General features: G+C 35.9%; 1 protein-coding gene across 7 annotated transcripts in view; it reads left to right on the forward strand.

The window, feature by feature from the left end:
• Positions 1–13,253, forward strand: part of cyst (rho guanine nucleotide exchange factor 18 cysts) — a 245,364-nt gene that overhangs the window by 114,018 nt on the left and 118,093 nt on the right. For all 7 annotated transcript variants that reach the window (XM_069825944.1, XM_069825939.1, XM_069825945.1 and 4 more), the window contains 3 exons: positions 4,868–4,953; positions 9,021–9,189; positions 11,124–11,244. In XM_069825944.1, coding sequence (XP_069682045.1) covers positions 4,868–4,953; positions 9,021–9,189; positions 11,124–11,244 — 376 coding nt within the window. The remainder of the gene's footprint in view (positions 1–4,867; positions 4,954–9,020; positions 9,190–11,123; positions 11,245–13,253) is intronic.

The raw sequence follows: 13,253 nt of genomic DNA on the forward strand, positions 1-13,253 counted from the left end.
GGCTGCCTAATCAATCTGAAGTGTTTTTTTAACTTTTTAGTTACTTCTGTCATTGTTTTTTCATTAATTTTCTTTATTGTCTATCTTTCTTTCCTTGCCTTTCTAATAATAATGATAATAATAATAATAATAATAATTATTATTATTATTATATCATCCTAATTTTCCTGTCTGAATATCAATCACTCGAGTTAATCGAAGAACATGGTTTATACAACTATTTGGTGTTTGCACAAGTTCAGGTCGGGCTGAGTCTCGTCACAAGTGGCTGCGTCACATAACGGGTATCCAGTGTCGAGCAGCTGACGACGTCGCCACAGAATTAATTCGAATTACGAAGTTTGAAACTCTACTCGTGCCCAAAAAGAAAAGGGTGGCAACACAGTTTAAGTAACAATTTGCGATAGGAAGACAGACATAACCGAACTTAGGACATACGATTAATGGCTTGTTTTTACAAACGTAAAACTATCTATAGTAAAAAAAAACGTTTTGGACATACTGTACTTCCGAATTTAGAGGTCTCATTAAAATAATTTTCATGCATATTGAAATTTATGTTGGTATCTATTTTTCCATGTAAACATTTGTCTATTATTCTTCTTCTTCTATGGCACTATGGTGCTTTTAGTGTAACCTTGGCCTGCTTAACAGACAGCCTTCCAATCAAACCGATCTTGTGCTTTCAGTCTCCAGCTTTTAACCCCAATTTCCTTTATGTCATTTTGGACATCATCAAACCAGCGTAGTTGATATAATTTTGTCATTTCAGAGACAAGTCCGAATGCTTATACTACAAACAGTCATACATACTTTTCAGGTATTTCCTGTTATGTAATGAGCATGCACTCACTGGCTCGAATGCCCCAGCCAACACATGATCTGTATTGAGTGTTAACGGAACATGACATCACGCGGTCTTTGCAGATACGCGGTGATTCTTACAAAAATAATTTATGTCTATGGACCAGGACGTAAAATACATGTTTCACTATTTGTTGCGACTTCATTTGAAAGGTCTCCTTTTGAGTAATCATCAAGTATGTGATTCTTTGTAAATAGTATTCGGAATGTAATCTATAATTCATCATGAATGTGTGGAGGAAAACCACCCCGTTTTATTCAGATATGTTTGTAGATTAATTTATTATAATTAAATGTGGATTAAAACATGACGGTTGTCAGAATATACGTATGACACATATTACAGTACATCAATTTCTGTTAAGGAAGAGGTGAGAATGCGCGCTATTTTATTGGAAATGTATTATTTATTTATAATATTGAATTAATAAATTTAGCTGTGTCGTATACGAAAGAAGGCCTATATCCTACATAGGGTTACCATGAGAAGAAATTCTATAGGAGGACATGGAATCTAAAATAAGAAGATATTGCTGAAAAAAGGAGGACTTTTTAAAAATTGGTATGAACAAAATTAAAGATAAAAACAATGGCACACCTTAGTTAGTTCTCTCACTAGTTGCTGAATCAATATTACATCTGCACCCTACTTATCGGTGGAGCCCTCTTTGTGCACAAGAGTCTGAAGAGACGAACTTATATCTTGTAACAAATAACTATGGAACTGTTCACAGGACATGTCTTTGAAATTATATTTCACCATGATGATACCTCTGACTGTCTCCGTTAGCATGCGATTTCGTTCTTTTGTCCATTGGGCAGATATTAGGGAAAATACTCAGCACTTCCATCATGACTTGAGATAAATAAATATAATTGACATATTTTTAAGAGTTCTGAGGAAGTTTCAGTGCTCGCAGAAGTATTAGAATTGAAGAATTTGCACCATTGTTTATCTAAAGTTGAATCGTTGTCAAAATTAACTTGATTGGCTTATCTTTGTACATTGCAGAATAAAATTGATAAAATATCTTACAATCATGAATAGTGATATTTTTAAAGTGTAAGAATTCAATGCATGTCAGTGTTTTATGTTTTTATGTGCTCCTGCTTCAACAATTGAAAGCAGTTAAATTCTTTCATAGTTTTTCACCATTGTTTAGATATTCTATGCATAATATCGCACATTATTCAATATTCATATTAATTATAGTTGAAATACGAATTTTTTTTAAATGCCTGCCGGAAAGGACATGTCCTCTTTTTGTCGAACGGATGGTAACCGTAATCTTACACGAGAAATTTTGTGCATTATTGATGTTTTATTTTAGTGATTTGAAATGGGTCAGAGGCTATAAAGACGACAAATTAAGCGGAGGTTTAATTTAAATTGCAATTTTAAAAGAGATACGACTTTTGATATTGGAAGATTAAGTGACAAAGATTGCTCTAAAAAAGCAGTACAGGTACATTTTGTTTTATGTCCGTCCAAACTGCACATAAAATCTGTATGCACGGGTGTGTTAATAAACACAAAATCTTTGTTAATTGCGAACTGTGTAACAATATCTATAATCCATCATTAGAGACAACATTTAATTTCGTAGGGATTATTCATAATAATGTAATATTGTATCAGTGTCGTAAGTTAATGAGTAACTAATGTGGCCTCTTGATTGTTACATTAAAATATTCAACTAAATACTTTTAAATCCTGTAATCCTGTACGAATTTTTAATAACCCCATTATAGATTTGTAATGGGAACATCATACGATACATTCCATTAATTTATTTTCATAACCGAGATATAATTTCAGCGATATTTTATATAATAATTGATCTAAATCTTTCATATTTTGTACGCTTTGTTTTATGCTCGACCATGCCGAAATGTAGTAATTATACACCTGGTAGCAGACCTTTAATGCATGTCATTAAAGTACACCTACTCATTAAAGATCAGGTCTTTGAGCCAATGACGACTCAGGTTACAACTGTTCAGCCAATGACATGTCAGCTTTCTACCGTTATAAAACCGCAAGTATCGATTATTCTCGGATATGCAATCGAAAGAGAATTAGCGAAAAGTCACGGAGGCTGGAAATCCAATACTGTCGCAGAAGGTTATGTTCTGTTACTATAATAATTAGCGTTAATTGTAAATAATATTCAAATAAATTCAATTTGTCATCTCGTTTTTCAGTGTCTAATTTAATTTCAATGTTATCTCTGTAGGTTCTTATGGCCTAGCAAGGTCAATGTGAACATCTGTTCCTCGGAAAAAATCAATATTTTCGCGTCTGCGCACATCTCACAACATACGGGACATTGGTCAAGGTCAGATACAAAGAAAATTAATAATATCAAGTTAGAAATATGGTCGAGCATAAAAAGTTGTATGAAACTCGCCTATAATGGTAATTAAGAAGCTCGTATGAAAATTATGAAACTCGCTTGCGCTCGTTTCATAAATATCCATACTCGCTTCTTAATTACCTTCATTATAGGCTCGTTGCATAATGTACTGTTAAGTTATGTTTACTTATTCATTAAGAAGGGTATGTTAAAGCGTACTTTAAATTTAAAATAAAAGTGTTCTGCTATTCAGTTTTGCTTCAAGGACAAAGACAAGAACATTTTTATATTAGTTTGGCGACGTATGTTTGAGTCTGTGCAATTGGAATTCATTTGTTACTAAAAGAGTTAAAAATAACTTAGTGCGCTTCCTCGAAACAAAACATTGTTGTCTGTTGAAGAAAGGGCAAGTGAGAGATTCGCAGTTTTATCGCACTAATAAAAGTTAACTGTTTTTGGCGGCTCCTTGTAAAAAGCAGGGTTCACATTACTTCGACACGCCACAAACAGTTACGTTTAAAAGCAACCATGCACATTTTCTGTTCAGTAAAATGAAGCAGCCTTTGTCGCAGTTTTGTGCATGACCAAAAATAATTTTTAGTGCGTAATTTGGAAAGACCTCGCCATAAAGGCATGGAGGTGAGTGCAGAACCTTGCATATCTCTACCACTACTTTCAACTCGAAAACAGCTCGTCTCTTTTCATTAATAATAATAATAATAATAATAATAATAATAATAATAATAATAATAATAATAATTTAAATATTTATTATGTGATATAACCATTAAATACTGAGAAACTTAAAACAGCTGTAAATAGGGCTATATAAATTATTACGTATCTTTTCTGTGTCTTTCTTGGATTCGATGATTTTTCTACATTCCGCATACAGAATAAAATTGAACCCATTGAATTCTCCTCTTTCATTCATTTCACTAGACTCAAAAATGTCAGTTTAAAATGTGAAATTTATTCATTCATAGTTTTCTGCTCAGGACAGTTCTTTCACTACAAACTCAGCATTCTCCAATCTTTACTGTTTTCTGTCTTCCTCTTCGTCTCCGCATATGATCCATATATTTTAATGTCTATTATCTGATATCTTCTTCTGCCACGAACTTTTCTCCCGTTCACCATTCCACACAAAAATGAAGACAGTAATAATACTGGAGGTAGTGATGTTTGTGCTTCGTTTATTGATACTATCAATATTCTGCCAGACGACACAAACAATGTAAATGAAAATGACGAAGCCACAATTATCGTTTGAGCACCGTAAGTGGATTAATAAATTAATGTTGTTGAAAGTAACTTGCCGGTCAAAACGTATCTTAAAATGTTTATGCCATAAACCCAAGATCACAGGAGGGCCTGAGACACAAAATTAAAATTACTTGTCAGCACGGACGACATTAAGATTATATGGATCATATGCGGAGACTAAAAGAAAGGCAGAAAATTGGAAAGATTGGAGAATGCTGGGTTTGCAATGAAATACCTGACCTTGGACAGAAAACTATAATTGAATCTCTTTATACTTTTATCTTAAGAGATTTACAATTTTGACCTGCAGGGAGTTAAATATATTTTTAACAATGTTTAGAATAATTGTATCATTGATATTGAAATTGTTGTAACTCCAGAGGACAACCTGCAGCAGTTGCACGAGATCCATGAAAGCATCCAGCAGATGCGTGATCAGACAACAGTACAAGCTCTGAATAGTCAGGTGAGTCAATCGGAAATTGGAAGTCGGGCTCCTCTATATTCAGTAGCATGGGCTTCTTGACTCCTTGCCTATTCAGTATGAAAAAGTACGCAGTGTTGCGTTGTTACTGCTTAAGCAGTACAACATTTTTATATTCAGGTATTCAGGATACATGACAGTTGATTCCAGGTGATTTCGAATGGATGATCTCCATGACTGTTTATATTGACTCATTGCATTTATTTAGCAAATGTAAAGACAATATATTGGTACTACATTCGCTCCATTCCTTTTAGTCTTATTTATACGATTTCAGCATTAAGCAGTGGTGCGATTAATTTTCTGTGTAATATCAAATGTAATAGTAATATTTTTTCTAACGTTATAATGAAAATTAAGCCTGCCATAAGTGTCTCCTGAAAATACGAGACACTTTTACTATCGACGTTTTGTAAGGAAATTTAAGATAGAATTACTGAAAAGGGTTACGTAAGATGGAAACAAGAGAGTTAACAAAAATAGAGAACACTATTGACTTCAAACAATGTTTAATGTCAAAATTATTTACGTCACTTGATAGTACTTTGCATTTATCTTTTTGTCTAACAGTATTCTTCATACATAGTTCATGTTTGCTAATTTCGAAATCAAACATTTGTATACATTTATGCAGTAGGTACATATCAAAACAATAATTTGAGCATAAATTTATGAAGTAGACATCAGTTAGAGAAATTACTTATTTTTAAATTATGAAATATGGGCACCTACTGCAACAGTTTTAGTAGCTAATTCCGTACGAAACCAGAATCATAAATGTACACTATGTGGGCAAAAGTATCCGGACAGCCCAGAAAACGTTTGTTTCTCCATTTTAGCGCCAGGAACATCTGGTCCGCGACCTCAGTAATCAACAGACAGCACGAGATAGCAGTATGGTACGTTCTGCGGAGCTCATGACTTCCAACGTGGTCAGGTGGTTGGATGCTATTTGTGTAAGAAATGCGCGATACTTCCGCCCTCCTAAACATCCCCAGGTCCTCTGTTTCCGATGTTATGGTGAAATAGAAACATGAAGGGATGTGTACAACCCAGAAACGTCCAGGCTGACCTTCAGAGACCGTCGAGTGTTGAAGAGAGTTGTACAGTGTAATCGCCAACCATCCATAGCCACCATCATACAGGAATTTCAACCTTCATTAGGATCTACTCCAAGCACCAAGACTGTTCGGCGCGCGGTGTGTAAACTTGGTTTCCATGGCCGAGCAGCTGCCCATATGCCACACATCTCACAGACAAACGCCAAACGTCGCCTCGCCTGGTGTAAGGAGCATCGAAACTGGACCATAGAACAGTGGAAAACCGTGTGGAGTGATGAATCACTGTATACAATGTGGCGATCAGATGGTAGGGTGTGGGTGTGACAGATGATGCTTGGTGAACGAAATCTATTGGCCTATCTAGTGCCAACTGTGAAATTCGGGGGTGGAGGTGTTATGGTGCGGTCATGTTTCTCGTGGGGGGGACTTACAGCAAGGCATGTGTGTGAGTGGTTTGACGACAACAATGTTCCACTAATGGATTGTCCTGTGCAAAGTCTGGATTTGAATTCCATAGAACATTTCTGGGATATTTTGCAGTGCTGACTTCGGGCTAGACCACATCGACCCACATTGAAACCTAGTCTCACTTCGACTCTCTGCGAGGAATGGGCTGCCATTCCTCAGGAATCCTTCTGCCCCCTAATTGAAAGTATGCCTGCGAGAGTGCAGGCTGTCATAGAAGCTAAGAATGGCCAACATCATATTAACTGCCAGTGTTCCCGATGAAGGGCGGCCCAAACTTGTACTTCATTTATCAGGCGGTGTCCGGTTACTTTTGTCCACATAGTGTAAAAATTTATTAATTATGGTTTATTTAATGACTCGCAACTGCTTGCACAGCTATACAGACTATGTTACCCAGGCTGACTCCACATAGTGTATTTCACTTATACGTATGAAAAATGCAAAAATGGTACTTGAACATTCTTTTAAGACAGTAGGCAGTGATTTTTCTCACATTTTGAATATTAATGATGATTAGGATCATGTTCGAAAAAAATAACTTAGGAGTATGTTTAAGAAGTATATGCATTATTTACTGATTTTCAGGAAGATTTTGATCTTATTAATAGATACAAGAGGTGTTCGATATTGAATTACACTGTTTTTTTACACTCACCCAGAACCTCTAAGTCTCGGCAGATACATCCACTTTCTCAATATAGTCTCCATTTAGCTGTACACACTTGTGCCACCGATGTGGCAACTTCTCTGCCCTCCTGGAACCACGTTTTTGGAGTTTGTAGCACCCACATCAGAACAGCTGCTTTCAGTTCCTGCAAGTCTGCGAAATGAAGTCTGCGCAGAGTTTCTTCAAAGCCCCGATTAGGTGGTAATCGGAAGGGGCCAAGTCAGGAGAATATGGTGGGTGTGGCAGCACCTGGAACCTCATCTCAGTGATGGCTCGTGTGGGGAGGAGCATTGTCATGTTGCAGGAGCACACCTTTCACCCATTTTTCTGGCCATTTCTTTTGAATTGCACGACACGAGCTCTGAAGGGTCGCCACATATGCTGTGCTGTTAATGGTCGTCCCTGGTTCGAGCCAGTCAATGAGGATGATTCCATCATTGTCCTAAAAGACTGTGGCCATGCATTTGTCTACTGATGGCGCTGTTCTGAACTTCTCAGTGTGGGGCTGCCTTTATACTTCCACTGCTTTGATTGGGCTTTGGTCTGTGGCTCATGGTAATGGAGCCAAGTCTCATTGCCAGTCACGAGTTTGGATATGAAGTCTTCTGGATCCTGGGTGTGGCATTGAAGGAGATCACTGCTCACGTCCTTGTGCTGTTGTCTGTGTGCTGCAGTCAGGGACTTGGGAATCCACCTGGCAGATACCTTCCCATGCACTATGCAGTGCAGAGTGATTCTGGCAAGTCCTATGGCTGCCTCCAGTTCCGAGACTGTGATGCACCTGTTCTCCAGAATATGCCGCTTCACTCTAGAGATGTTGACTGGCATTGTCACAGTCACTTTCCTTCCAGAACTGGTTCCCTTCTCTGTTGATGTGTGGCCACGTTTCCAGCCTTCCACCCAGTTGTACACAGTTTTTCGTGATGGTGCATGCTCACCACACACTGCCACCAATCGCCTGTGAATATCTGCAGTGTTTACACCCTCTTTCCACAGAAACCACGTCGTCCAGCGCTGACCTTGATGATCACTCCATGCTGTCCACTCATGTAATGATAGCAGTTGGGGAAATGCACTGTCGTTTGCAGGAATTACACTCCTCTGTATTGTGCTGCCACCTGCAGGCAGACCTATGTACTACATGCTTGCAACTGTAATGACAAGCCAAATGGCGGACCATAGATGATGTGAAATTTGAAAGTGTAAATCAATATGGAACATCCCTCTTACTATTTAAGGCAAAACGTGAGAGAATTTGTAATTCCACAAAATTTTATCATTTTAGATAAAATGTGTACAGATAATTTTATTGCTCATTCCAGAGTCAGAGACAGAGATTCTTTGTCACCAACTCTTTTCTAATATTGTGATGGAGGAAACTGAAGAGTGTGATCCCGAAACTTGCTCGTCCATTCGGTTTTCTTTTATCATTTACACATTTATGATTTTTTTACACCTCCATCATTATATTTTAAGCTCCTTTTCTTCCAAAACAATGCCAGTCCTTGTCTAAAACTTTGTGTTATTGTTCATGTCACTTGAAAAATCTTTTAGTCCATAGATTAGTGGTTGAAAAAACTGGACTGAACATGTTTTGGGATCACACTTTTCAATTATACAGAAAATCATATAACTGATAATGCGCTTCACAAAACATTTCTTTAATGTAGCAAATAAAGGCTTTGCCTATTCTTTGTGGAAAACTCTAGCAAGGACAATAGAAACTGTGAATATTATTTAAAAAGCGTGCATAGCATCTTTTGCAGTGAATTAAAAGTATAATTTTCAGCTCCTAGTCTGAAAGCACAGTCATGTAATGTTATTGTTTCATTTCACTTCCTTTTCTGTTGCAGATTCTAGGATTAACGCAATATGCCAGGTTGAGTGCTTCGTGCCCATCACTGAACAATGAAGCTGGATCAGATCCTGATCTCCTGGCTTCTGTAAACTCATCTCCTACGCATGCTGTGCCTGCTGGAAATTTTATTGCCCCAGGTTTTGCAGAGATTCTACATGGGAAGGGTGAGAAGTGCTAACATAATTATGTAGTCTTACCATCCTCGGAAGGACTGAAGTTAGATCACCATGCCTAAATGTATAATTGTTCTCACAACTTTCTCTTTCTATCAGAATATTCTCATAATGATCAGTCCTTTACAAAGCATTAATAAATAGTAAATTATGGTTGTGAAATAACATTGGGATATAATCCTCCAGACTACTGTATCTTATATTAATTAGTGATATAAAAATTGATAGTGCAATTACGGTTCTGAGAGATCTTTTCTGTGAATATGTCTACTTAACTCGCTATTGGGCAGAAATTCGCTGTGCTGCAGTTTTAGGAATTTTTGTGTCTGTGTTTTCAGCAGTAGAAGTTTCTCTCTGTTTTCATGTTCTATATTCTTTAACACACGCATATCCTGATTTAAGAACTTTGGTATTTTCATTTAACTGTTCTTATCTTTTACACCTTCTGTATTCTCGCATGCAAAATGTTTTGTTAATGCAACTTTGGAATCAGACATATTGATGGTGTTGAATCGTACATGACGTCACATTTATTAGAGACAACCAAACATACAAAGTGCCGATCTTGTTAAGTTTATTATGTTTATTAACTTAACTCGGCAACTATTTGAGCAACAGCGAATCTGAAAACATATTGTGAAAGTTCGTAAAATTCTACATATTTCATAGCCAATACTGGTATGTCTGGATCCATTGCTTAAGGGGGGAGACGGGTGAAATTTTGGTCTTTTCAGTACAAAATCGCATTTTCGTTTTCTTGTGAAAAATGAATCAGCAATCTCTTATTTATATGTTGAGCAGGTTTCAATGCTCTCTGGCGCTCGAAAGCATAAAAATAACGCAATATATAAATGGCTGCACCCTTGACTTGTAATTACATGCAAATTTTACAAGCTTTTTTCTCACATTTTTTTTCAGCGCATTTCATCAGGTTCGAAGTGTAAAGCTCTTACAATTTTGATGCCAGGAACATGAAATTTTTACTGCATGTTCTACACACTGTGGTTAACAAAATAGCGCATGAGTTTTATGATTAAATTAATACTTTTCTATATAACAAATGAAATATTTATAGTGGCAATGGAAAATTTTTGTTTTTGGGTATGCAGTGATTATAAAAATGTTTAACCTCCTTTTGTAATAAAGATACAGGAAAACTAATGCGTGATGTTTTTTTCTAAATAGTATGTCACTGCTCTTGCTAAAACAATTTCAGACATTTTACTGAAAAATTTAGCAACACATTTCATTTTGAAATATGCTAATTTTTTAAAATATTTTTGTTTATAACTCAGAAACTAATTGACTCACAGAAATGGATCTTATCACTGTGTATAACACCATGATAACGTTTACAAAAAATCAAGGACGTAGCTTGAAAAATATAGAAAATAGAAATTTTACCCGTCACCTCCCTTAAATGTCATTCCAGCAAAATTTCACACATGCATTATATGTTACTGCATTATATTTACAATAGAACAACTTAGATATACGTAAGCTCTTCCCCACCTCTACATTTTACTTACAGGTTTTGCTTTTTTGCCGTTTTTACCATTGCTGAACTATTAGGCTATAAATAACTTTTATGCGTTTGCATTATCCTGGCATTACATAGAAATCAACTGTACATTATACCTTGCAAGTAGATGTGTTCACAACAAAAACGAAAATCTTTAGACTACTAACAATAATGACAGATTCAGATGATCCCCTGCCCTTGCCTTCACAGATGACGGAGCTGATATGTGTCTCCGAAATGTTGCATGTTCATAAAGAAAATTTATTGAAATTATCAAATGTAGACATTTTATTATGCTTTATTTTATTCAAAACATAATTGTGTTTGCTATTTTAAATATTTTCCTAACTTTTTTATGTACGATATTTGAAATTCCCATAACTGAAACATATCTCATATGCAGGTAATTCCAAGGACTGGCTGCTCAGCCGAGGAGATGGTGATGTGCCCCGACGCAGGAGCTGGACAGCCCTGGAAGATCTCAGTAGCAGTGGGGAGAAGAGGAAGTCAGATAGGCAAAGAAGGTATGATACAAACCTGTCTGTTTATGTGACGTAACTTAATTTGTAAAGTGGTTGTTGGGTATATGCAGTGTTTTTTTTCTGGAAAAAAGTTTACCGGAACTCTATCACTCGATCACACTCTACAACAAAATCGTAGGTTTAAAATATTAGGCCTACATACCTTATATTACAATAAGTTCCAAACGGAGCTCATTGATTTTATGCATAACGAAAATTTTGCGATTTCGAGCTATAGTTTCAGGATCAATAACGGAAGATGGCAGCACTAGATTGCATGAGTTACTTTTGCACCAACGATAATAATGAGAAAATGTAAACTCTTGGACTCGGCAGTGGCGGCAATTTTAATTTTCAATTTCACTTATAAAATATATCTCGTTGGAATCTGTAATGGCAAAAAGTTTACTGGAACGCGTTCTGGACTGTTCTGGCTGAAAAAAAGCGCTGGGTATATGTATGTGCACTCTGTTTTTATCTCGTATTATAAAACTTCTGACCATCGCCATCACTCTCTTCCTCTTACTGCTTATGGTTGTGGTCATGTGACCTGTTACATTCACTTTCCATTGTTTCTGAAATTTCTCTTTTCCATCAGCAAGTATGTTAGAAATTGTTTTGGAATTCTATTGTTCTGCAACTTCTTTGCATAATGTTTCCAATTCGGGCTGTAATTTTTAAATTGATTATAAAATTCATTGCGTCTCCTTTTTTTTTTAATATAAAAAACTGTGTTTATGGTCAGAGGTGAATAATCACAAATTCCGATATACTTCATCTTTGACACTGTCAATCTCTATTAATCAGGTTTTCTAATTATTCATACCTCGTTTCCGTGTACTGAATTTGCTGTTCTTAATTTGTTTATACCATGAGAAGTTTTTGAAAATAAATCCCTGCTGTAGCAAGAGACTTTTTTAGGTATACTTTTAGTTATTTGTTTATTCATTCTTTCATTTATTTAGCTTAAAAAGAGAATTTCAGTCATTACCTCCCCCCTCCCCTAGAGTATAAAACAATAATTATTGCTATATCAGTGATATAATGATATTTGGTAGTGCAAAATGAGATTTACAGAAAATTTACAAAAATGTTACTTCATGCTTAAATGGACCTGGTTGCTTACGTGCTTACATAAAATAATGATGTTCAGGGATATGCAGGCCAATCAGCTAATACTCTCACTTTACATATCTGATCAAACTATACATGGTGTAAACGACATTAACTGCCAAAATTATACAGACAATATATATCGGTGTACTGAACAAAATGTCTAGTGAAATCTAATTATTTTTTATAATTCTATTTTTAATTTGCAAAATACCATGTTTTTAAGATTGATAGTAGTCTATTTGTTTACATTTCGACTGCATGTGAATGCCATTTCCAATGACCTTGCACCCAATACATACCAATACACAACAGGGTAAAAGCGACTGGTTCTGCATGCATATCAGGCAAAGTAAATATAGACTGTCTATTCTCATTTTCGAAAAAGTTAGACTCACAAAACACATGCTTTCTGGGAAAACCTTGACAGTTAGAGAAAAACATAATTTGATTTCTTTCTTCAGGTATTTATGTTTTACCACCAGTATTTGTTTTGGCAGTTTATATGGTTTATATACTGTACATATGACATGTTGCGTAGGTGCAGACGAACCATAAAACTCAACTTACAGTGATGTATTTCAAATAATGAGAAATAACTGTAACTGTTCAGAATTGTATTGATGTTTATAGTATGAACTGTTATTCAAATTGACTTCAGGTATAGCAATTTAACTTTGTGAATCATCCTATGTTCTCTGATTGAGGTTCTGGCTGATATGTACATCTGTTATCAGGCTATACATCTCATTTAACGATATGTGTCAATTGTTTGTATATATCTGAAGTCTGATTAGTGTAATATGTATCTAGTCAGTGGAGGGAGAAAGAAACTGGCCATACTACCCCATTATCTCTTGACTTAGTTGCCTCATAAGTGGCGCCTTGTTGGTATCACT

Source organism: Periplaneta americana, chromosome 5 (assembly GCF_040183065.1).
Source record: "Periplaneta americana isolate PAMFEO1 chromosome 5, P.americana_PAMFEO1_priV1, whole genome shotgun sequence".
Lineage (NCBI taxonomy): Eukaryota > Metazoa > Arthropoda > Insecta > Blattodea > Blattidae > Periplaneta > Periplaneta americana.